The 27,484-nt window shown below is 41.9% G+C and overlaps 1 protein-coding gene across 1 annotated transcript; it reads right to left on the bottom strand.

The window, feature by feature from the left end:
- Window positions 1–3,200: 3,200 nt before the first annotated feature.
- Window positions 3,201–26,776, bottom strand: LOC126982987 (sphingosine kinase 1-like). The gene is made up of 9 exons (XM_050835378.1): window positions 26,379–26,776; window positions 20,276–20,520; window positions 18,434–18,549; window positions 17,322–17,424; window positions 16,796–16,916; window positions 13,154–13,323; window positions 11,295–11,550; window positions 10,824–10,963; window positions 3,201–10,622 (listed from the first exon to the last, which is right to left on the bottom strand). The coding sequence occupies exons 1-9, from the start codon at window positions 26,746–26,748 to the stop codon at window positions 10,434–10,436; spliced, it is 1,710 nt and encodes a 569-aa protein (XP_050691335.1). The 5' UTR covers window positions 26,749–26,776; the 3' UTR covers window positions 3,201–10,433.
- Between the last annotated feature and the right edge of the window lie 708 nt (window positions 26,777–27,484).

Genomic DNA, 27,484 nt, shown 5'->3' on the forward strand with positions numbered 1-27,484 from the left:
GGCTTCTGTTAAATCCTTAAGGAATGTTAATGGTACGTCATAATCCACAGCCATAACAGTGACAGTATTGAATGGCCAGGAAATTTGAGGACTCACTTTGTTCATTGACTGAAATAGTAAATTGAAAAATCTGGATCTGGATCTGGATACATGATGCACAGGGCACCTTTCAGGTGCATAACACACATATTTTCAGGTGAAAAACACGCATATGTAATGCAAAAATAGTAAAGTCATCTCAATCTGTTGGCCTCCTTTATAAACAGCAAAATTTGGAGCTGCTCAGTGACCTCCCTAATAATTCCTGATGACAATTATTTAATAATTATTATTGTTATTATTATTATTATTATTATTATTATTATTATTATCATCATCATTATCATTATTATTAATGATGATAATGTGAGCCAAACCAAAGATCAAACAGCTGTACCAATAATTCTTGCCACATTTGTGATGACGCGTCACTGCTTTGAGTGATCAGATGATTTGCCCATTTTGGGTTGACTGATACCCTGTACCTATTCATTGCTGAGTGAACAGGAACACAAGTGTAAGGAAAATGCTCATGACCATTCCTGGGAATCGAACTCAGGACCTCCTGTGTTTATGATCATGACCCCTTTTTTTTAACTGTCATTTACCAAGTCTTTCCTGTCTCAATGTGTGCAACTAATAGGCCAATGCTAGGCATTATTTTGTCTGGCACTAAGATAACCTCAGCACCAAGCTACACAGGTTGATGAGACCGTCTTATCATGCGGCAAAAAACGCTCGTGTGAAGGCGGCTGACCTGAAGAAGTGCTTGTCTTCGTAGGAGTCAGCAAGCGACTAAATAAGTAATTAATCACCTCATTGTTCGGTTAGCGAGTTGACTTATTTCCTCAAAGATGCACTAGCTCCTCTATTGTGGAAGAGCTTGTACTCGTGCTTGCCTGAGTTAATCCATTTTGTTGTACTGCACCACAGAAGGTTAAATGTCTGATAATTTAACCCTGAATGATAATTTTGAGGGTTAATTACTTCCGAAGCCCACAGTTCGAAGCAACGGACAGGTTCACAGAGCTCTTGGCTGAGCGCATGCGCCTGCCCTAGAGAGACGCCACATGGCGGCGCTGGGGGCGGCCCAGTTGGGCTTGGTGTCCTCCAAGGCCGACAGATTAATTGGTCTTGGTGTCCTTCAGCCGGCTGGCCCACCGCACTGTTGAACACTTTCCACAAGAACTGCTTGCTCAAGTTGATTCGCATCTTTTGAAGAAGCGATCTTCCAGCCTGCAAGGTAAGGGTGTTATGAGAACAGTATCCTATCGTGTGTTACTGTCATGACCAAATAGGCATTGAAAGTATCTCATAATTGGGTTGTTTTTGTCTTGTTTGACCTTGCCTGAAATCAGGTAATGGCTAGCCCACAGTCAAAGCCATCTAGGGGGCTTACCACAGTACCCTTTTGGCCAGAACCTTTTTATTCCATTAATATATATATATATATATATATATATATATATATATATATATATATATATATATATATATATATATATATATATATATATATAGATATATATATATTATTTATTTATTCAGAGGGTTGCCCATCTCACTGCGGTACTTCTCACCCTAACCATGGGTTAGATTTCATTATTCCATGCATTTTGAACCCCATAAGTATGCATCGCAAATTGATGAAAACGCTGCTACCGATTTTTTAAAAGTGTTTTTTTTGCGGATTGCGGTGTTGTGGGCCCAGGGCGTGGGAGGGATAGCGTACGACTCTCAGTAATTTGGCTCACACTCGCCTGGTAAGGTTAGATTAATTCTACGGTGTTCTACCTACTAGTGTTGTACTTCTCTAGTTTAAAGAAATAATTACGGCTACCACTGTTTACGCGCGCCATATTTGACTGCTCAGGCGACGGGTGCAGAGGTGGTGCAGCCGGTGTTGCGAGAAATACCTCCTCGCAGAAATAAGTCGCCTATACTGGTTAGAAGTGGGGGTCGAGGGGGGCGAAGCCCCCCCGTTAGCTGTTAGGTCATAAGTTCGGTTGGGATAGTGTTTAAATATGTTCCCCCACCCTAAACCCTCTGCAAGCTATTTTGCGGCTGTGGCGGCGGATGATGAAATTGCAATAAGTCACTTTTTAGTAGTTTCCGAAGAAAAAAACAATCTCCAAATGAAAAAGCACAATATTTAGGCCCGAAATAAATAGCCTGTGTATCAAATTTTGAGATGGGCAACTCTGAAAATATATATAGATATATATATATATATATATATATATATATATATATATATATATATATATATATACATATATATATATATATATATATACATATATATATATATATATATATATATATATATATATATATATATAGGCCTACCGTTTGTGATGTATAGCTGCATGGTTTTATTTTCACAACCATATTGCCTGGGAGAGGCAAATTAATTGTTGCCTATATTACCACGGACAAACCAGGATTCCGTTTTCATTGTTATCAGGGCCGTAATTTCTGGGGGAGCTAGAGGGGCTATATCCCCCCCCCCCCCCAAATGTTTTCTGATGGTTATGTGCTATGACTTCAGTGTTAGGAAAACCGATAGTTAAATGGCAATCATCGTTGATGCGTCAGGGAAGACCGTAGGCCTACCTACCAGGTGGAGAGATAAATTAGAGGATTTCCCATAGCCAGATGGAGTACACGCCTATCAAACAGATCGAGATGGATAATCCTGCCAAAGGCCTTTTATCCTGCAGTGGAATAGTAATGGCTGAAGATAATAGCAGTTGTTGATAATGGCCATTAGTTTTTACTGTCGTGTTTTTGAGAGGCATGGATTCACTCCCTCCCCTCCCCAGCGTCACAAGCTGCGTACCATGGTGTGACCCCATCATTCCCTCCCTAGGGTGTGTAGCCAGAGTCACTTATATCAAGTCAAGTCATACGCAGGGGCATTACATGAGAGTGTATACTAGAGTGTAGTGATGGCCTGGTGGTGTTGGGAAGTGAAGATCACCTCAACACTTTTATGATATTTGGTGTTTATGCCACTTTTCCACACATGATTTTATTTCCTATTGTCAGGTGGTTGTCATAAGAATCCCAAGAGCGGAGTTCCCTTTTATTCTGATGCTCCATAATGATTGTAATAACAGACAGAAGGCAAGCTTGGATGGAAAAAAAAACAAGATGGATATGATAATTTATATATTTGTGGATATAAATTATGATTTAATATACATTTTTTTACAAAGGTTTAGTGCTGACCTGAATCAGGACACTGGCATGCAGATAAAGTAATTCATATTAAGGTAACAAAGTATAGAATAACATTGCAAATCTCCTTAGAGCTAAGTCATTTTAGATACTGACCACATTACTGCTTAACATCACTAGTCACCTGTGTACTGAAAGACAGGAACAAGACATGAGTTATTTCCATGACTGAATTAATAGTAAAACCTCACTCTCTATGCCAGTGGGGGACTACTAAAGCTTTAAAGGCACACAACACCTCGGCATCGTAACAGCATGCAACACAAAGTTCCTTCAGTCTTCATTCCTCAGGAAGTAAATCATGCATCAGCACCTCACACAACCTCTTGTAAATTATAATTCACAAATTAGTTATTTTTGTATACCTTTTATTCATGTCCTCATAACTCCTCTGGGATATACAGTTGGAAAGTTTCGTTTAGTCGGCGCAACATCTGTGGTCATATGCCGGAGAGAGACAGAAGGGGAAGGAATTATAGAAGGGAACAGATCCCAGGAGACGGGACACAACCCCCAATTAATACCTGGTACCCATTCACTGCTGGGCGGACAGGGGCGTAGGGTATCAGAAAAGCAGCCCAAATTTTTCCACTCTACCCGGGAATTGAACCCGGGCTCTCTCGGTTGTGAGCCAAGTGTGCTAACCACTGCACCACGAAGCCCCTGTCTCTGGGATATACAAAAGAATAGCACAAAACACTTTAGAAATTAAACTGGTTGGCCTATTGTATTTATCTGTTTCAGCTGTCTTTGGCAAATTCAAATAAGTTTGTGTGAAACGCTTCTATAAATTCCGTCTCGGTGGTAACATTATCACAGCTTTCACCATCCACCTGCTTCATCACTGGATTTTCCTTAACACCCACCAAATAGCTGTTCATGACTGATACCATGTTGTTTAAATGTCTATTCAAAAAGGTATACATTTATGCTGAAATACTTAGCAGCTTGAGTATGCTTACAAGAAGAAACGCTGCAATAAACATTAAGGAAAACAGGTGAATTTATTAAAACAGGATGGCAGCTACTTTAGTGCTCCTAACAGTCCCACTCATCCAAATCCACATCTTAAGTCTGGCATATAGTTTCCAGTGTATTCAGAATCGACCAGTAGTATAGTATTAACTTCATACAATTTTTTTTTTATGGCTGACCACCCTAGAGAGAATAGTTGTCACTATTTTAATGTGTTATAAGAGGCACCTAAGAAGAATGTAGCTCCTACCTAATGTTTTTTTTATGTACAGAATGGTAAAAACGGTTACATAACTATTTATACTCCATCCTGCCTCTGATGGAAGCAGTGAGGGCAACAGTGACAATGACTAGTCCTTCAGCACCATCAAAAGACAACCCTCATAAATAATAGTGATCCCCTTTAAGTACATTATACCTAATAAGCCTCTGGGTACCGAGTTGTTGCCTCTTACAGAATGTTGTCATTCAAACTGACCCCAGTGAGGCAAAGGGCATTATTAAAAGCTCAAAGCAACCTGTTTTACTGGTGCTCTAGAGGGGAAATTAAGTGTGCACGGTCCTCGATCTCAACCTTCTGTAAGAAACGTAGGAGCTACAGCTTGTTGATTCACCATAAACAACATAAGAGATTTATAATGGTGCTGCATTTTCTTAATATCCACTGATTGAAGGGCTGCTTACCACAAAATCAGTATAAGTGAAGTTGCTTTGTTTAGCAAACACAAAATGCTGTATCAAATTTACTGTAAAATTAACTGTCATATATTTTACCCATGATGACATTTAATGAAAGTGAGGTTTTGCATCTAGTCCAACTTGAAACCCATATCATTTTTGCCATATCTGAATAAGCTCATAACAATAATCACAACTATAATCTCCTAAGTTAAACTGTATGGGGGGCACTGGTGGAATATCACACAAGATTCACACAAAAGCTCTACATTGCAAGTGCTGAATTCAGGACAGAGGAAGCAGAACCTACATGTACCTTGCCTCAAAGGCTGTCAATTGTTGCATTGTTTCCTTGCTGGACGTACAACCAACATATTATTCCACAGTTATGGCAGGCACAACAGTGAAGCAACATTCACCCCTGTATGCAGTCTACATGCATCACCACAACTGGAGTGCCTGGATGCAGGGAAACTGGTGAGTTGACCCACACTTTGCATATGTCACCAATGACAGTATTTGGTCAACATTTTTCAGCTATGCAAACAAATTACTTGAAAAATTAATTAATAATAAATAATAATTAAAAATGTCCAAAATTAAAAGTTCTTATCACTCTCCAGCTTGTATAAAATTACAATATATACCAATAATGCTGTTCAAGAAAAAAATGAACCTCAAGCTGAGCAGTAGCAAACTAGCATTCAGTGTTCTGTATTTCAGCCATACAGGCACTAACACTGTGTACCTCAGTGTAGTGAAATGTCTATCCAAGGCATGCAACCCAGTGACACCTCCTGTTCACTGGAACTAGTTGTTTAACCCTTTCCATCCGTGACGCAGATGTCAGCATCAAAGTATGGAAAGGGTCAAGAGGAAATGGAAGAGGATTAATCCTCTTCTAAACCTCTCAATCCTCCTCTAAATTCCTCTAATCCTCTTCCATTTCCATAGGTGGGCACAATAACAGAAAACCTTATTCCCGATACCCGATAACTGATAATGGAAAACCTTATTGGTGATAAATGATATTCGTTAACTGGAGACACAAATATAGGCGATAACCGATACCCGATATAAATCCACAATTCTGATACTAGCTAGCGATAAGTCCAATAGGCGAAAACGATACTATATTGATATTTCAAATAAAAAACATAGATGAATTCAAATTTTCATTATCTATATTTTTGAAAACTTACAAAACCTGAAAACCACACGTTGACACGTACATATGGACGGTAATACTAGAAACGCCTGAACCAGTGTTGTATTGTTTGCCACTCCCACCGTCAAAAGATACCGATATTTATATAAATAAGTAGCGGATGTCCGATAACCCGATTTTGTTATCGGCGATAAAGTATCGTGATAACTTATCGCGATAACGCCCAGCCATGTCCATTTCCTCTTAAGAGGAAATGGAAGAGGATTAAAAGGTTTAGAAGAGGAGTAACCCTTTCCATACGGTGACGCCGTCGGACGGCGACATCAGTGTCGCCGGAGTGAAGGCGTTAACAGCAATATGGGGATATTTTTTTCCTCTTATTTTCTGAGATGCCTCATTAATTTGCAGCACAGGAATATTGAAATTCCCAAAGAATAAGAATTGTTCTTACCTGCATTAACATCGTAAACCAGTTTGGTGTTTGACAAAGCCTGAGAAAGACTTGACCTTGACCTGAAGCTTTATATATGAATCCTAATTTTCATGAAAGTAAAGAACTTCTCTGTACTTTACAGTAGAAGAGATTATCAGCTAACATGTTCATAATAACACAAAATGATGAGATTAATTACTGAAAGCCAGTGTATCTAAACTTATGAAGCCACTGAGCATAAATGTTCATCACTGAGTAAGCCATAACTATAGACCAACAAGCTGTAAGTGTTCAGCACTGAACAACTACAGCAAGCAAGAAACCGGCTGAAGCACTGTACAGGCATCTCTCTCTATACAACTGGGTTATGTTCCTCAAAACTGATTGTATATGATGGGGTGTTTATTTGCAGTAATTATTTAACAAAAGTAGTGCATCATGTTATTCACTTAAATATATCTAGCTTTACTTCCAATGTAAGACTCTTTTCCTTATGTTATGCCCTTGGTAGTGATTGGATCTGCACTTCCACTAAGCTTAGATGCTATTGTAAGAAAAATATACAGACATGATCAACTGCAGAGATTGAGTGTTGTGAGAGTGGGGAACGCTCTTCCCTGTGCAGTGTAGTGACTGCAACACCCCTGTGCAGCAGTGAAAACACGATTGCACCACCAATCACAGGCTGATCGTATAACCGATCAAAAGGGTAGTGATATTTGGTAGGAAAAGTTCAAGATCATACAGTGAAGGTTGCCTGTACTCATCTATCTGAAGCTTGCACAAAGAGCCTTAGTATGTATTGTGACAGAACAGCTTATTGAATGTCAACATGTAAGTGGCACAATGACCATAGTGACTTTGTACCTCAAAATAGTGGTTATTATGAACAAGGTGAATAGCATCAGATGTCCAAGAAGGCAGCATGCACAACTACGTTTTTCCTGTTGGTTGTGACATCCTGGGCCAAACAACTAATGGCATGTGTGTGTGTGTGTTGTGCACACTACTTTCTTGGATTGTTTAATTTACTTTTTATTAGCACTAACCTTTTCTTTAGGTTAGGCACTCACTGCACATCAATATTTAAATATAGGCAGCAATCACTGCACATCAATACGTATTTAAGTATAGGCAATCACTGCACATCAATATTTTTATATATTTTATCCAGGTGAAACTGTATAACACAAATTTATGGAAAACTCTTCTTAACCACTTGGCAGTTCCTAACACAGTTCCTACAAACAGCCATTAAGCTATGTTATAAAATTTGTCTAGGGTCCTTGTGAAAGCTTCAAATGGATAGTTTAGTTTTGTCAAACATAAGCTCTATTGCATGAAGGTGAAATAATGTTTTATTGTTTCTTTTCACAGCCATTTCTGTCAGAGGCCTTTCAGTCTCTTAAATCTCTTGTCTTAGGCTAACTGCAGCAAGGGAACAGCACACTCCCATTTACTGAGGCACAAAGAAGGCCACCTTATGCAACAACCCTGTTTCATCACTCCTCTCCTCTCATAGCACAGCCATTTATCTTCTTATGACAGTTATGGGCAAAAATATCAACCTACCTTTCTCTAGACTAATTGTGACTGGGTGGGTCATTTCTGAGAGTCACATGGGAAGCAGGAGAATAGGGAGTGAGGAAAAGAAAGACAGGAGAGGATGATGTTCACTTCAACCCCCTCCCCCCTTCCTTCCTCACCCTCCACTCCCCTGTTACTCCACGACACAAAGTAGAGGGAAGGGATACTCATTTACAATGAGTTCAGAGTAAGGGAGACTGATATTTTCATCTACACAACTTGAATACCTTAATATATACCGTATTTTGCGGCATATAACGCGCACCTTTTTCATTTAAAAGATGCCAGAAAATTGCCCCTGTGCGGTATACGCCGAAAGTAGAAATTTTGATTTTTTTTTGTCTCCCTCTTTCCGCCGTAATTTTGACATTTGCGTAGGGTTATATGGGGCAGCGTGACTCCTAGGCTGCCACACGACTTCATGCCATTCTCATGTGAGCGTAGCTCACTTCCCTTATATCACATCTAAGAAAATACAAGGAAGGGGAAAGGGAGGAGGAGACAGACAGAACAAAGAAAAGGAGTGGAGGAAATGGTGAGATAGAGAGTATGAAAACAAGGAGAAAGGAGATGGGTGTGGGAGTGGCAGAAAGGAGACTCGGGTCAGGGCTTCGGTCAGGACCTGACCTGACTCGCCCTTCTCATTTCCCCCTGTGTGTGTGTTCATATAATCTAATGGGGAAGGAGAAAGGGAGGAATTAAGAGAGTGATAGAGTGAGAAATAAGGCTATAGATAAGAGGGTGTGAGAAAGGAGGAAACAAAGGAAATGAGTGAAGGAAATAGGATGCAAAAAGGAGAGAGGGAGGGAGGGTCAGGTAAAGGTGAGGAAAAAGGGAGAGAAAAAAAGGTCTGAGTAAGAGGGAAAGAGATTAAGAGATAAAACTGGGAGGGAGGGGAAAGGAAAGGAGAAAACTATGGGGATGGACAGGGAGAAGAAAGAAAGGAAGTATGTAGGAGAGAACCAGGGAAAAGCCTAGCGCCGTTAACCGTAAATATTTCTTAGCATTTTAAGCACTGAATATTTTTTGTACAAAATTGTTGCCTTAAAGTTTAGGGTGCGCAGTATACGCCGGAGTGCGTTATACGCCGCGAAATACGGTAGTTAATAACCTAATTGTGTCAATCTTTTATTAACTTTTTCACCGAATCTCTTTCCGACAAACACCTTCTTCTATTCCTTTGTCCTCTAAGCCCCTACCATACTGGCATTGTTCTTTTTATCCCTTTCCCCATAAACCCTTTCAAGACCTTCCTCGGCAAAATGTTCTCCCCTCCCTCTTCCACCCGATGATGTCTGAGGAGTAACACCTTTGAAACTCTTTACTCATAAATAGTATTCTACACCCCCTTGAGAACACTACCATTGCGCACTTGCATAATCTGTCTCAAACTTTTGCCTCCCGTCCCAGCACTCTTGAGACAGCTATATCACTAGCCAACTTTTCCCTTCCCCCACCTTAAAATTGCAACAAGTGCTTATTTCTCTCCCCAGTTCCTGTAACAATGGTGCCCCTCGCTAACACTTTCTTCCGGTCTTCCTAGCACTGCCACAGCACTGCCCCCAAACAACACTTTCCTCCTTCAATCCATTTGTTTCCTGTACACAAACTTTACTAATGCAACATATGTCTCCTTCAGGACACCCCGCCCCCTTCCTGATGCCTAAGTGCACCAATGAATTATTTCTGCACTAATTCATACAAAAATATAGTTCCTAAAAAATAAAAAAAATGGAATGTAGTCTACATAAGTATCAAGGATGAGAGTGAAAAGTGACCTGTCATGTAGAAATTCAAATACTGTAGCTTTGAAATTATATTGTGGATAAAATTTTAAAATGACAAACTTTAATACAAATTGCAGCAAGTATTAAGAGCATCTTTAAACTGAATAATAGAAACTGGCTATAGGTATATTGTGCCCTTTAACCATTGTCATTACAGAAAAGCAGGAACTTGAGCAGTGTCTCCATCTTTCCACGGCAAGGAATTTATCAAAAATATTGCAAATGCTGCACGGCAAAACATTGCAATGGATTGAAGAATAAAACTTTACAAGGCAAACGAACAGCTCATGCTTGCTTTTTTTTTTTTAAGTAGCCTAGAGCTAATTCAACAAAAACAATTCAACCAAGCAAGTCCTCAGTCTGTTGTGATGTGCTGCCCTGCACTTACAGCAATCCAAACCTTTCTGTTTTGAGTGAGACATGACTCTCTTCCTGATTCAAATGAGGGAGAGAATGACTGGCCAGATGATGATGAAGTCAGCACCAGAGGTGACCACCACACCCTTGTAAGGCAGCAGCAAGACTACCGGGTCATGATGCGGCCACGTTTGTGCAAGACACGGGACTGTATGGGGGTCCATGGTATGACCTCCCCGTCCACTGTAAGGTAGCCCTTGTTGGTGCCTTGGTTCGGCACTATTCTGAGGGCCTCCACTGCGATCATCTCCACACCAGGATAGGACAGGTGTCGACCATCCAGACCCAAGAGGAGCTGTGAAGAGCAAGAATCTGTAACTACATGTCATCAATTATTAGTAATAACCTTTTCATGAGTGCCCAGTCTGTTTGTCAAATAGTTAGAAATATTTTTTTCTAGCATAAACATGTTTAATAAGGGGACCTATGGCATGATTAAAGTGACTAAGGCATAACTGGAATTTTACATATGAAGCATTATGGTGATTGCAGACACCTTGGCAATGGTTGACTTGGGGCAGGAGCGGCGTAGCATCAAGAGCCAGAGGCATCCGTCGTCTGGTGTGGCTTGTGGCGCGAAGAAAACGTCACCAGAGATGTGGCTGTGCTGGCTACAGTGGACCATGATGAAGTCGTCTGTAATGGCAGCACCATGCACAGCAGTTCACCCAGCACAGATATTTCATCATGATCCCAGCAAGAGTGGGCAGTTGCAAGAATAACCCTGACATGAACAGTGATTCTCTCTTTCCTCTCTCTCTGCCACAGGATGTTGACATAGCCCCCCAGGCACATAAAGGACACTTCTCTCTTTCTCTCTCCATGTGCCTATCTAAAAATCTAACTAGATAAAACAAATGGATACATGGATTGACATATGAGCACACATACACAGAGAAAATTCTATAAGCCCCCCTCCCCCCCTTCAGTTGATTGTCCTCCAGGTGACCCCCAAAGCAGTACCCACCTTCAATAGTCTCCCAGTCATCTGGCACCGGCTCATCCAGGCCAGGAAATGACACATCAGACCTGGCACCCTCTTGCTGCTTCTCCCCATGTTCTTGTGCCTCCAATGCCTTCTCATGTTCTTGGGCCTCCAGAGCCTTTTCCCCATGTTCTAGTGCCTCCAGAGCCTTCTCCGGGCTAGGCTCTGGGGCCCCGTCCTCCACCTTCACCAGGGAGGGAAGTAGATCCAGGCAGGCATCACCCTCCTCTCGGGATTCCTGAAGTGAGTGCTGGATAGTGTGTATGTCCCTTCCACTTCTCCCACCTGTCCACCATAACTCGAGCATGTTCTTGCTCTTCCTCATCTTTGTTCTAACCTCTCTCACCTTCCCCCACTAGCATGCAGTTTATCTTTGTAAATAAAACCATAAATTAATCCTTTTGTACACTAAGAAAAACTCCCAATAACCCTGAGAGTCCACAATTCCATTATACAGGCCACACAAAGGCAAACGTGCTTATATCCTATACTTCAACTCGTGCTTGCTGATTCCATTAACCCTTAGACGGCAGCAGTACTTGAAGAGTAGCTTCCCCCAAAATGAATAGTCTATATATAGTCACTGCCGACCTTAGGACCGTATTATAAATATAGTTAGGCCACAATGGATGTTTTAACTATCATATATATAGATTCTACTGCAATCTGGAGGTGTTGTTATATTTCTGCCATACAAAACTGAGGTTTATAAATGTATTTTAGTTATTTTTAAAAGGTAAATGGAGTCATTCACACCCACAGACACAGCTGTGTTCAAATCCTGATCTAGAATGTGTTGGTATTTCTTCATCAGTGATGTTCCTCAACGAACAGAACATGATTGTGTTTACAAACTCCAAATATGAAACTGAAATATGATAATTAGGTAAGAGTACAATAAAAAATACTGCATCCCCTCTGATAGCATGGAACAGATTGAGACATTGCTTTGAGTGTATATCCTATGTGACTAATTCTCATAGCCACGTGCACAAAAAAGTTACCACATCATTTTCAGGGTCTATTCAAAAGTTACCGACTATAAATAGTCTGCTTGGAAAAATGGGGAGTTCTTTTTCAAGAAGCTTCTAAATATAGTCGCGACGCAACTTTTTATCGAATTTTAGACTGTCTATATAGTTTCACTGCCGTCTAAGGGTTAGGCAGTGTTGTAAAAATGACCATCCTACTACAACTTCTACTGGTATCACCACCACTACTGCAACCTTTACTACTATCACAGAAGATTCCTTGATTGTTTCCTTACACTCCAGCTGCCAGGGCATTGCAATGATAACAACCAAAAGGTACTTTAAAAGTGGTGGGTTGCATAAATGACAACAGCATTGAGAAGATAGTGCAACTACACTCAACTAATCTTATCAATATAACATCAAGGACATTTTGCTGTTTACTTTGTGACCTTTGAATTCTTAATGTAAATAAAATTCCAATCACATACTCCACACTCTCCATGCACAACAGATAACACTTTAAGGGAGGGAATGTATCACCACAAACATGTGATATCAATGGTTTGTTTATACTATCTGAATACCTCCACCATCATTTAAATCTTTTGTCTTCAGTAATTTTTCATGTGCTCAGATAATTTAAGACCTCAATTGGGCATGAAGTAAGGACATTCAGACTATGAAAGGTAATGAGACACAAGAAGAGTCTTAATGAATCGACTACATGCACTGGATATTCTAACTAGATGAAATAGGTAGTACTTAATGACTCAAAAGTAGTCATCGAATCAAACTCCCACATCTGTGACATCCAACAAGTGTATGAGTTCTGTACAGCAAAGACTGAAGCAGCAGCAAGCACCTTACCTGAGGCTGGACACTGTAACTTCGTGACAGGTACTTGGTGGTGGAGGGCAGGCCTTCTCCCTCCTGCAGGGTTTGGGAGCGTTGTAGATGTGGGACGGAGGTGGGTGGTGCCGGGGTTGGAGCGCCTACTGCCCGCTTGAAGTATATGGTGGCGTGGTACTTGCGGAGGTCTGCCAGCAAGGGGGGGAGTGTCCATAATTATAAAGTCACCATTTTATGATGAGTATATCGGTGAAGCAATTCTTGTCATAAGAGTTACTACTGCCCCTTTCTCTATCCACTAAGGCCGTGTCCACACTATCGAGCATGCTCGACGGGCAAACAGTGATACCAGATCCCGTTCCAATACATAAGCAAGGAGGGTGAGTGGCAGGCACGAAGGTGACGTCAGAAGCGAGGAGACTGCGGGCAAACGAGCGGGCAACTGTCTGTGAGTGAGTTTGAAGGAAACACCAGAAACTGTTTCGACTGGTATGATGCGAAACACTAAACGTTTCCTCGGAATTAAGTAGGAATCTATCTCACATTCAAAATGTTATGTGCATATCAGCATGTCTGGCGGTCCTTCTACAAGTGTACCTGAAGGAGGAAACTTTCAGTGGTCCAAGCAAGATACAGCATGGATAATTGATATGTACCGTCATACACACGCCAATAATTATCCCATACAAGGCTATTTTCTTCCTCTCGACGGTGTTCGGCATGGTGAGACAGGTCCCGCACCCCACTCTTCAGCAGGGTCAGAGTGAAACTGAACCATGAACCTGTATTTGACACCACTCATCAGTTTACAACTTTGCCCGCCAGTCTTTGCCTGGTGAAGGAGTAGATATTGTGGGCTAAACTACATCTGGTAGCACTGTTTTGTGCCTGTGGTTTTCTCGCTTCTGACGTCATCAACCCTCATTCTCACTACCTATTGTGATCTGGTATCACTGTTTGCCCGTCGAGCATGCTCCATAGTGTGGACACGGCTTAAGACATTGATGAGGCATCCTTGAGTAATAGAAAATGTGTCAGAAGGAAGCTGTGGTAAAGTCATGAGTGGATAAGGATGCAACTTCTAGGATTATCCAAGGTTATTTTTGCTTTTTGTTTTGTGCCCTTGAGCTGTCTCCCTTGCTGTAAAAATAAATAAAAAATAAAAGCTCCCCCATACAACACCGATTCTTATTTTTGTATTGCTTGTAAAAATATGTTTCCTAAGTATATTTTGTCATTCTGTTCCTTCCTATCTATTTCTATAAACACCAGACTCTTAGGCTTAGTATGCGTATTTATCCTGTTCACATTCTTCATATCAGTATAGCAAACTTCTCTGTGTGTGTGTCTGTGTGTGTGTCTGTGTCTGTGTGTGTGTGTGTCTGTGTGTGTGTGTGTCTGTGTGTGTGTGTGTGTGTGTGTGTGTGTCTGTGTGTGTGTGTGTCTGTGTGTGTGTGTGTGTGTGTGTGTGTGTGTGTGTGTGTGTGTGTGTGTGTGTGTGTGTGTGTGTGTGTGTGTGTGTGTGTGTGTGTGTGTGTGTGTGTGTGTGTGTGTGTGTGTGTGTGTGTGTCTGTGTGTGTCTGTGTGTGTGTGTGTCTGTGTGTCTGTGTGTGTGTGTGTCTGTGTGTGTGTGTGTCTGTGTGTGTGTGTGTGTCTGTGTGTGTGTGTGTGTGTGTGTGTGTCTGTGTGTGTGTGTGTGTGTGTGTGTGTGTGTGTGTGTGTGTGTGTGTGTGTGTGTGTGTGTGTGTGTGTGTGTGTCTGTGTGTGTGTGTGTGTGTGTGTGTGTGTGTGTGTGTGTGTGTGTGTGTGTGTGTGTGTGTGTGTGTGTCTGTGTGTGTGTGTGTGTGTGTGTGTGTGTCTGTGTGTGTGTGTCTGTGTGTGTGTGTGTGTGTGTGTGTGTGTGTGTGTGTGTGTGTGTGTGTGTGTGTGTGTGTGTGTCTGTGTGTGTGTGTGTGTGTGTGTGTGTGTGTCTGTCTGTCTGTCTGTCTGTCTGTCTGTCTGTCTGTCTGTCTGTGTGTGTGTGTGTGTGTGTGTGTGTGTGTGTGTGTGTGTGTGTGGCTTGTATGCACATTTATCTTGTTTTCATATTTCCTTTCTGAATGCAAACTTTGATGCCTGTGTCTGTGTGCATGTGTGTATTTTCAGGGATTTAGAATGTTACTGTCCCATCATCTTAAGAGCAATATGCATCTACAATCCAGACACACATCAAAAGGTAATTAGTATTCATACACACATTGTTAACGGACTGACAACTAAGGGCCCGTTCACACACTGCCGACTCTGGGCCACAACAACCCAGCGACTTTAGGCCCCCTTCAAACTGTGCCGACTCAGCATACGGCGATCGTTTCTAGACCTCTTTATGACCATGTGCAACCCTTACACATCAAGATTTCACACCCAAGACCTTGTGTACCCTGAGTCGTTGGGTTGTCGTGGCCCAGAGTTGGCACACGCTTCAGCAGAGAAAGACAACACAGGAGCTAATACAATGACATTAGTAGAAGCTGTGTCAGTTAAAACACAAATGGCTGCAATAAAGGCACCCTGAGAAATGAGAACATAACAGACCACAAAAGCAAAAAGTCATAAGAACATAAGAACATAAGAACGCAGGAGTCTACAAGAGGCCGGTAGGCCTGTACGAGGCAGCTCCTTTGACCCTAAGCTCCCGTGTATCTAACCCCACCTAATATCGCTGTCCATGAATTTATCTGGTCTATTTTTGAATGTGACAATTGTATTGGCACTCACCACATGACTGCTAAGCCTATTCCACTCATCCACCACCCTGTTAGTAAACCAATTTTTGCCTATGTCCCTGTTGAATCTGAATTTATCCAGTTTAAATCCGTTACTTCGTGTCCTACCCGGTTCTCTTACCAACAAAACCTTATGAATGTCTCCCTTATTAAAGCCCTTCATCCATTTATAAACCTCGATCATGTCTCCACGCACCCTTCGCCTTTCTAGAGAATGCAAGTTTAACTGTTTGAGTCTTCCCTCGTATGGCAAGTTTCTCAACCCCTGAATCATCTTAGTCATTCTCCTCTGCACCGATTCTAACATTTTGATATCCATTCTATAGTAAGGTGACCAGAACTGAACCGCATAGTCAAGATGAGGTCTAACTAATGCTAAATATAGTTTGAGGAAGACTTCGGGGCTTCTGTTGCTTACGCTCCTTGAAATAAATCCCAGTACCCTATTAGCTCGATTTCTAGCTTGAATGCATTGTGCCCTTGGACGGAGATCAGAGCTCACTAAGACCCCTAAATCCCTCTCGCACCCAGACCTACTTATGAGAGTGTCATTTAAGCAATAGTTATGTGAGGGGTTGTTCCTACCTACACTCAGAATACTGCACTTCCCTACATTGAACTCCATCTGCCATTTATCCGCCCAGTCATATAATCTGTTGAGTTCACCTTGGAGAATACTAGCGTCCTGATCCGACTCAATTACTCTACCATCTCATCATCATCATCATGAGCCATAACACATACTACAGTGACTACAATGAAAAAAATAAATAAATAGCTTACATACAATTCAGAAAGACAGCCCTGAGTGGAAAAGGAAGTAGCATCACCAGAGGCAACACTCTCACCAAGCTTAAAGGTCACCAAAGCAGCCAGAGAGATGTATGTCACTCACTTGCACAGCGCGCCACCGCCCACACAGCAAACCTGGACTCCCCGATGATCCTTAACCTCTCACTCTCGATGTCGATGTCAGAGAGGAGCCCAAAGCCGACAGAAAGGAAGGACAAGATTCTCTGTGAAGGAAATGGATCAGGTGAGAATTTTCTGTCACCTCAACAACAGCACTTCAGCATGTAACTTGGTATGACATGGCACGAAACCGCATTTCAAATATCAAATCATCAGCAAGTTTCTGAAACCTAGCATGAAAGAGAGAGGAAGATTAAGAAACAAAGAAAAGAAACAGGACCAAAACAGAGACAAAAGAAACACAGAACCAAGAGAGTAAGGAAGAAAGAGAGGAAACACAGGTCAAAGAGGAAGATGAAGAGACAGAGAGAAGAAACAGGACCAAAAGGAAAATAGAGAAACAAAGAAAAGAAATACAGGACCAAAATCAAGATAAGGAAACAAAGAGAAGAGAGGACCAAGAAGACGGAAAGACATTAAGCAGGCAATTGAACAGCTGTTTGACTTGCCTTTCCCTTCGCTGTCTCCGTCATGACCAGGTCCATCGGGGAGAGGTGGCCGTGCACCATGTTGAGGGTGGACACCAGCACCGGGTTGGCAGTGTACGGCTCACTGAGGAGGGAGGGAAGGTGGATCTTAAATGGCACAGTTCTTATTTACAATAAAGGAGGCAAAGCAGGGAAAAAGGATAGATGAATTAAAAAAAGCCTGCCAAATGCTCCTCCAATAGAGATGGGTAGAGAAAGCCAAAGGGATATTACTGAAAGGGTTTAAGTCATAGGAAGGACGAAATACAGTGAAAGCAAGAATGAGTCATGGAGGCACACCACTCATTTTGAATAAGGCAAACAATGTCAAAGGAGCGACCTGCCATTTTTATAGTTTTAAGAATACTGTTTAAAAGTGTTCAAAATTGTCTGTAACTCAACTCATGCCACTTTAGGCCTACAGATCACCCTTTAAGGCCATCTTTCCTTAACCTGCTTCAACACACAATGCAGCAAAAATTATGATATCAGATGCTGCGTAAAAACTATATTTAGCATTAGTTAGACCTCATCTTGACTATGCGGTTCAGTTCTGGTCACCCTACTATAGAATGGATATCAAAATGTTAGAATCGGTGCAGAGGAGGATGACTAAGATGATTCAGGGTTGAAGAACTTTTGCATGAGGAAAAAGATCAAAAAGTTAACTTGCATTCTCTAGAAAAGAAGGCTAGTGAGAGAAGACATGATGGAAATTATAAATGGATGAAGGGAGTAATAAAGGGAGACATTCATAAATTTTTGGTTGGTTGGAAAGTAGGAGGACAAAAAACGGGGTGGTTTTAATCTTAAATAATTCAAATCAGATTCAACAGGGACATAAAACAAATGGGGTGGTGGATGAGGTGGTGGTGCTTGGAATAGGTGGTGAGTGGTGGTGGTGAGTGCCAACACATGTCACATTCAAAAAAATTAGATAAATTCATTATGGGGCGATATTAGGTGGGGTTAGATACCAGGGGAGCAGGGAGTCCAGGATGCCTGCCATGCCTGCAGGCTCTTCTATGCCTAGTTTTACACTAAATGCCTCAAATGTAGTGCCCTGTATATTATAACTCGGTAAACACACACACCTGAGCCAGTGGGACACGGAGCGTGCCAGACCATTCCCTGATCCACCAGGAATGATGCCTATCGGGAACTGGATGGCTTCCTCCCAATCCGGTCGGGACAACAATCCATTGTACACCTGTGAGAGAAGAATGGTCATCCTTCTTATATGTGAGCATAGTGACAGAAAGAAAAGAAATGACAGACAGGAATAGACATAATGTTTTCCTACTTAAGTGAGTGTATAATCACAATGAGTAAAGGATGCGTTGGTGATAAATGTAAAGGTCGAGTTCAAGGCATATGCTACAGCTGTGCGTGGCCTCAGTGCTTGTCTCCGTCACACTGGCCCTTGAACCTGTGGCATACCATACTACCCCACAACACAGAGCAAGTGTGACATCTATTATTATTAACTGGTGATCAAGCCATGATATTTTCCTTCCTAAATGAGTGCACAATGGAAAGAGACGAGCTGAGAAGAGAAAATACAAAGCAAAGACTATCCTGCATATGGTACAGGACACAGCTTATTGACAACATAGAGGACCTCATGTTTGTACCAACCGAGTAACTTTTATGTCTAGTATATGCATAACATTAACATTCTGAAAGGAGTGAAAAATATCTGGATGAGACAATTCCATAGAACATTAAAAAGTGAAATCCTGAAAGTGTTTGAATCGACATCTAAAACTTTTCTTCCAAGAGAGATTATGGAACCAGGAATGGACCCGTCCCTTGCCACTTCCTCAATTCACAGTTCGCCATGCTAATGAGACAGAGATGAGCACTGAGGCAACGCGCAGCTATACCATATGCCCCCAACTATACTTAATAATTCCTGACACCTCTTAGCACTGAGCATACCATTAAGTGTTATAATTCAAGAGATAGATTTAATAAACAACTTAATATCAGAGTCCTAAAGTCCAACAGCATGGTATGAGAGATAAGACAAAGTGATAAGGCATGAAAACAATAGGGTGCTCAAGAAGGGAAGGTCAGGAAGATCATGATGGTACACAGCAGGATGAGGAAAGAAAACACTGAAAATGGAAGGGAAAGGCAAAGAGAATCATATCAGAGGACAACACGGCAGGATGAGGTAGACTAAGAAAAGGAAACATGAGAGGACTGGAAAAGAAAAAAATCATGAGCAAGAATTATACAAAGTCAAAACAAGGCAAATGGGCAGGTTGGGGGAGGATAGAAAAAGATGTGGAAGAAGAGAGACTGGCAGGGCAGAAATCATGGAGGGGGAGATATTGGAAAAGAAAAAAATATAGGGTGTTAAAGCAAAACAAAATATAGCAGAGTAGTGTGTGTTGAGGGCAAGGAAAGGCATGGAAGGGGAGAGATTGGAAGAGCAGAAGGCAATGAAGGGGAGAGATTGAAAAAGAAAACATAGGAGCAAATATGATAATGAATTCAAAATAAAACAAAAGAATATGACAGAACAGAGTGGGCTGAGAGCAAAGAAAGGCATGGAAGGGGAGAGATAGGAAGAGCAGAAAGCAATGAAGGGGAGAGACTGAAAAATAAAAACAGGAGAAAATTATATTGAATTCAAAATAAAGAAAAAAGTATGACAGAATAGAGTGGGCTGAGAGAAAAAGAAAGGCATGGAAGGGGGGAAATAGGAAGAGCAGAAAGCAATGAAGGGGAGACTGAAAAATAAAAACAGGAGAAAATGATACTGAACTAAAAATAAAGCAAAAAATATGACAGAACAGAGTGAACTGAGAGCAAGGAAAGTCATGGAAAGAGAGAGATAAAGACAAGAAAGAAACAAGGGAATAAAACCAACTTCAAACACAGCCAAGTAAGAGAAAGCAGATTAAGAGGGAGACGCAAGAACACACCTCATATAGAAGGCCATCCCCAGAGAGTATGACCAAGCCAGCATACTGTTTAAGGTCAAGGTTGCAGACCACTTCTACGGCATGGTTGGCGCGCTCGGTGACCAGCACCTCGTGAGACACATCTGCCTCGGCCAGCACCGTGGACACCTGCTTGCGGTATATCTGCAGAGCTCGACCAGGGCCAGAGTTGGGGTTGATGAGCACCAGAAGCTTCTTGCTGTAGTCAATGTGTGGCTTGGCTGTGCCTGGAGAGGAGGTGTGGAATGAAATCTATCCTAACCATTACTTCTATGATTTTTTTATTAACATTTTTCATTACTGTATTTGTTTTTGGTGTTTCTTGTGCATATCAAATAATACATTACTGTATCCAAAATATGAACAAAATTATTCCCAATACCTTATCCAACCTTTTACATTGTTTCTATCATTACCTTTTTATTGCTATTATCATCATTATTAATCATTTTCATTTTTATCATTGTATTATTAATAGTAGTACAGTATATTTGCTACTATCTACTACTACTACCACCACCAGTACTACTACTACTACTATTACTACTACTACTACTACTACCACCACTACTATTATATAAAAGTTAGATAAATGTTCTAATACATTTTAAGTTTAATGCCAGAAACCAGCATAATTTGAGTTACGTTGCAGTGTGTGTGTGTGTGTGTGTTCTCCATAGTGCATGCTCAGTGAGTGCATCTCCAGAAGGAAATCCAGGTCAGAGAGGAGAAAGTCTGCTGTTTATCTGCCTCCCTCCTCCTGAAGCTTATTTTTCTCAGTGACAATTATCAAGGCCAATGAACAAGGACGTGCAAGGCAGAGGTAGTCAAGGAGTGGCCTGTGCTGCATGTGGTCTGGCTAAAACATTTGCTCATTATGACTTGGCATTTAACATTTCATCAAAGGCCAAGAAATCAAGACTGGGACAAGTAAGGAAATGCTTATATATGCCAGTCATCATGAGACACATACTTAGGTGAAAAAATGGCAAGTGATTCAATTGTATGCAAACATTCAAGTTTATTAGTCACATCACCTCCAAAAAATAAGCTTTCATCACAGACCAAGAACTCAAGACCAGGACAAATAAGGAAATACTTATATATGCCAGTCATCATGAGACACAAACTGAAGTGAAAAATTGGCAAGCGATTCAACTGTATGCAAACATTCAAGTTCATTAACTATACCATGTCACCTCCAGAAAATAAGACTTTATAGGATATCAAGAAATCAAGACCAGGACAAATAAAGAAATGCTTATATGTGCCAGTCATCATGAGACACAAATCTAAGGAAAAAAAATTGTCACGTGATTCAGCTTTTTAAACACATTCAAGTTCATTAATCACCACACCACCTCCAGAAAATAGGCCAAGCAATAATAAATCCCTCATCAAATCAACAATAAACATATTTACAGTACTACATAAAACATAACAACAACAGTAACAGCACTGATAACACATCAACCATACTAAATCAATGGATTATCTCTGAGCCTTCCAGATAACAATGCCTGTTCTTTCCACTGCAGCCCCAGAGCTTGGAATGATAGCACCAGGTAAAACTAAGAGCCAGCATGGAGAAGCAGAATTGTTACACGAAATCAACTTACTCAGGTGGAGGATCACAAGGAAGATGACGTAACTATATTACTCTGATCAAGGCCCCAAGATTATGTGTTAGGTTAGGTGTACCATTCTCGATTAGACAGTTTTGATTTATTGACAAGACTGCATCACACATTTCCAAGCCATTCATTAAACAGCTTCCCACACCAGGAAAAAAAATACAAGTGAATGATAGGAAGACACAAGACAGCCACTTCCCACTATCACACTATCAGGTGATAATTAAGACAAACTGAAGAAATTAAGGTTGGACATCAATATTAAGAACACCTCAATCTTGGAGGATGATTGGAGGGTTATTTCAACGTGATGTATATATGAAGCAGGCATACTTGGAGGGTGGCTGGACATTAACATTTCAACGTAACCTATGAATCAGCAACATCATACACCACAGCCCAACAGGTTATGGCAGGGGTGATGGTGGTAGTGACGGCAGTTGTCATGTGAAGGAGGTGGCTGACTCATGTATTGCCCCTCCCCCACCCACAATAACGACTGTCTGGTGCTGACTGTCACTATTTGTCTTCTTTGCTTGCCATAAGAACTTACCGTACCTTATCCTATACCTGAAGTGGGGACTTTAGTAATACAGTACATACTTTTTTGTGTGTACAGAAGCCCCTAAACCATCAGTACTCATATAAGGTGGACCAACTGAATTAAGCTATCAAAAGCTGTTCGAAAGAAATGCCTAGGACACGAGTAGCTCCGCGGTGTAGTGGTTAGCATACCTAGCAACTAATCTCCGGGCCCAGGTTCGAAAAATGGATACCTGGGGAAATAAACTGTTTAACCCTGGACTAGTATACTCTTAATTAAAATAGATCGGCGCCCAAGAACACATATTAGACAAGGCTTTCGTAGGAGTTTGGGACACTTCCAGAGGTACTTTTATGGCCCTGGTGGTAGTTTGACCCTTCTTCTGTAATACCATGAACACCCAAAAATCACATTACAACTCGACTGATCTCCTTTATGGCCTTTTGGAAATAGCATCCGAGAATACCGAACCCGGATATCACCCTTGCTCTGTGGCCTGGTGTAACGTTATATATACTTATTGTTGTTGTTGTTTAGGGCCGCTTATATATACTTCCCCACAGCAGGTAAATTCAAGGGCCACAAATCTACGAGCCATAGGAACCACGCGGCACACATCACACATCTTGGTCAGGCCACCCCGACGAAGCATCACAAAGATAAGCTGTAATCATTATTTAATTTATCATCAGTGGTGTACCCCAGCCATGCCCTTTTGGCTGTATACACGGCTATCAGGACATTGAAGGTCACTAACTGGTGGGTTCGCGTGCACTGAGAAACAAAGGGCAGGAATCTTTTTTGTTACTTTGGTGCGGCGGTTAGCGAGTACGACACATGACTCACGTTCGGGGGTTCGATTCCCCGGCGAAGTGGAGGCACATGGATATCTTGCACCCGAGCCTCTGTCCATCGCATCACAAGTGCATGAACATCTTTTTATTACCAACAATTTTTTTTTTAAGATTCATTATAGTTACATGTCCACGAATACGTAAATAATGTCTTTTGTGTGTGTGTGGGGGGGGGGGGGGGGTGCGTATGTTATTACCATTAAATTTTCTGCTGCCGTGACTTTAACCCTCAAGAAATAAACTTCTATTTACAGCAAAAGAAAGTTAATTAGTATCGTAACTGCTAGACTCGGGTTAAAAGCGGAGTCAGGTTTTCCCCCTCAGCGCACACAGTGACCTTGAACACTAAACACCATAAAATGAATTAAGAATGTATTGATCCAAAGTATGAATTCCTCAATGTTATCAGAGCGCCATCATTCATCAGTCATCCTTATCAGAGTGTATGACAGAGCTAGGCCGGCTTCTTTCAAGATCTTCCATTCGTATATATAATTCATGCGCCTCCATTTTCGGTTCTTCATATAAACCTTCCACAGACTCAATTTCATCATTTAATCTGTTGACTGGCCTCTGCTTGTTAATAAGTCAAGTAAAAAATACCAGAAAGACAACTATTCCTCAGCTTCCTCTTGCTTACACTTCTTACGTATATATAAACCTTCCATAAACTTCTATATTTCATCACATTATTTACTCCGTGGTCTCTCCTGGTAAACATAAAGACAATTATTCCAAAGCTTAATTCCTCTTGCTTCCATTTTCCCCTTGGACGATGATTGAGGAAAGGCATTGTTAAGTAATTTAGGTTACCATTCAGCAGTTTGAGATTTCATTTCCTAACAAAGACTCAATTGTTTGGATTGTTGAAGTGTACTGCTTGCATTTCTGCGAGAGATCCGAGGCAGCGGTAAATGTCACTGCATTGTTCTTCGTTATGTACAATATTTAGGAAGAAATTACGTGGTTGTGGCTCTAACGGATGACATACTTATATGCATTGTTTAGTTTTGAGGTTATAGGCAATCTCACTTATACTGGCGTTTCATTTGCCGCATATAGTGAGCATATCAGCATACAAGAGATATCTCAAGCACAGACTCAAGGGCTATTGTTACGGAGATAAGCACCGAGGCCACAAGCAGCTACAGCGTCAATGTTCCCTTAAAAAATGGTGCATCAACGGAATGAGACTTCCTTTAAACGCTATTATCGTGGTCTGAGCCATGATCGACGTTGGGGAAGTCCATCAAGTATTAAGCTTGAAGGGGAAACACATGACATCCTGATAACCAGCTGTTGCTCCCTCAGTACCATTAATCAATTTCGTGTGAGGGTAAACTGCCGATTGGTTAACGATGCAATTACTTACCCGAGGAACACGTGTCTTACCAATAGGTGAAGTCAGGGGCATATGCTACAGCTGCACGTGGCCTCGGTGCTCATCTCCGTCTCACTGACCTACATGTGATTCGTCAGAGTAATTCTAAAGGATGTGGACTAGGGATGACATGGGGTGAGTTAGCGTGCAGAATGGGAAAGTGGATGCAAAATGGCTGTTTAATAATGAAACATCCCTCGCCATGGCAAAGTGGGCTAACCATGCATTTATTACGAGGAAGAAATGGTCGTTATACACCACTACTACTACTACTACGCACTCTTAAGGGTTAGCTATTAGTTCAAGGCCTGACAACTATTATATTAGTACTCAAGAAAATAAGCACTCAAGAAACATTAAGGGAAAGATGCCAAGCGCGCACAACCACGGATACGCAATATCATAAAAGGTGAGGCCGTGACAGGTGAGAGGCGTTAGTGGAAAGTGACCCACCCTCCTTCCCTTCCCTCCCTGCTTACCCTGTCTAGCATATGCCTTCCCACCTGTGTTATTGAGAAGTGACTAACCCTTCCTCACTGCCTGCCTCCCCACCTATCATTATGCTAGTGAAGAGTGACCCACCCTCCTTCCCTTCCCTCCCTGCTTACCCTGTCTAGCACATGCCTTCCCACCTACTGTGTTATTGATAAGTGACTAACCCTTCCTACCTGCCTGCCTCCCCACCTATCATTATGCCTCCCCACCTCCGTTATACTAGTGAAAAGTGACCAACCCTCCTTCCCTACCTACCTCCTTACCCTTAACCTGTCTACCCTACGCCTCCCCACCTACTGTATTAATGAGAGGAGACCAATCCTCCCTCACTGCTTCCCTCACCAAACACCATATGCCTACCCACCTAATGTATGCCATCCCACTTACATTATTAGTGACCAAACGTCCCTACCTACCATGTCTACCCTATGCCTCCCCACCTATTGTATTAATGGGAAGTGGTGAACCTTTCTTTTCTGCTGTCCCTATCTACTGTATGTCATCCCACTTACATTATTATAGTGACCAATCCTCCCTACCTACCTGCTTACCCTGTCTACCATATCCCACCTACTGTATTAAAGGGAAGAGGTGAACCTTTCCTTCCTGCTGTCCCTATCTACTGTATGTCATCCCACTTACATTATTATAGTGACCAATCCTCCCTACCTACCTGCTTACCCTGTCTACCCTATCCCACCTACTGTATTAAAGGGAAGTGGTGAACCTTTCCTTTCTGCTGTCCCTATCTACTGTATGTCATCCCACTTACATTATTATAGTGACCAATCCTCCCTACCTACCTGCTTACCCTGTCTACCCTATCCCACCTACTGTATTAAAGGGAAGTGGTGAACCTTTCCTTCCTGCTGTCTCCCCATCTACTGTATGTCATCCCACTTACCCTGTCTACCCTATCCCACCTACTGTATTAAAGGGATGTAGTGAACCTTTCCTTCCTGCTGTCCCTATCTACTGTATGTCATCCCACTGATGTTAATAGTGACCAATTCTCCCTACCTATACCTGCTTACTGTACCCTATGCCCCTATGCCTCCCCACCCACTGTATCAATTGGAAGTGGTAAGCCTGTTCTTCCTGCTGTCTCCACCTACTGTATGACACTCCACCTACGTTGTTAGTGGAAAATGAAAAGTGACCAACCCTCTCCACCTACCGTATATCCTGACGACATGGTAGACAGCCTTCCTCCACGCGTTGGCCACCTCCAGATTCTCCTTAAAGTTATTCCTCTGTGCCACCTCGAAGCACAGTGCCAGGCGAGCCCTCTTCTTCCTCTCCGTCAGGGGGTAGGCCAGCAGGGTGAAGAAGGCACTGCTGGAGCTGCTTCCCTGCTGCTGGTGTTTCTGCTTCTGCTGGCACACACAGCCCACCAAGTCCGTCACCTTGATTACCTGCTGCACCCCGTCACCTGTCACCGTCACTCCTGCCTCACTCAACTCCACGGAAAAGAGTTTGGGCCCATGTTTGTACTGTCTGAACTGCCCTCTGAGTGGCAGGGGATGTGTATCTCCGCCTCCAGCCATGGCCGCGGCCACACTGACTGTCTGACTCATTTTTGTGTTCTCCCTCCTTCCCCTCTCCCTCTTCTTCCTCTCCTCCCTGTGTTTGCGTGGCTGTCCGTTGTTGCCGTCGTTTCATACACTGCCAATGGACTGTACCTGTGTTTTTTTTACCTATTCTACCTTTCCTGCCACGCCCTCAGCCCAGGTTACTATGGAATAAGCACGTATATCCAGCCTTAATACAAGTCGCCATTTAAGCCTGTACCCATATATATTATAGCATGTAGGAAAGAGAGGTAACGCATTCCACACAGACAATGAATATACTGTGTTTTTTACCTATTCAACCTTTCCTGCCACGCCTCCAGCCCTATATAGTGTCATTACCATGGAATAAGTACCCAGTCTTGTCGCCATATACCTGTACCCATATTACAGCATGGAAAGAATTAAAGGTAAAGCATTCCACTGACAATGAACTATTACTGTGTTTTTTACCTATTCTACCTTTCCTGCCACGCCCCCAGCCCTAGTGTCAGGTTACTATGGAATAAGTACCCAGTCTTGTCGCCATATACCTGTACCCATATTACAGCATGGAAAGAATTAAAGGTAAAGCATTCCACTGACAATGAACTATTACTGTGTTTTTAAATATTCTACCTTTCCTACCACGCCCCCAGCCTCAGTGTCAGGTTACTATGGAATAAGTACCCAGTCTTGTCGCCATATACCTGTACCCATATTACAGCATGGA

The sequence above is a fragment of the Eriocheir sinensis genome, chromosome 52 (genome assembly GCF_024679095.1).
Source record: "Eriocheir sinensis breed Jianghai 21 chromosome 52, ASM2467909v1, whole genome shotgun sequence".
In the NCBI taxonomy this organism is placed as follows: Eukaryota; Metazoa; Arthropoda; class Malacostraca; order Decapoda; family Varunidae; genus Eriocheir; species Eriocheir sinensis.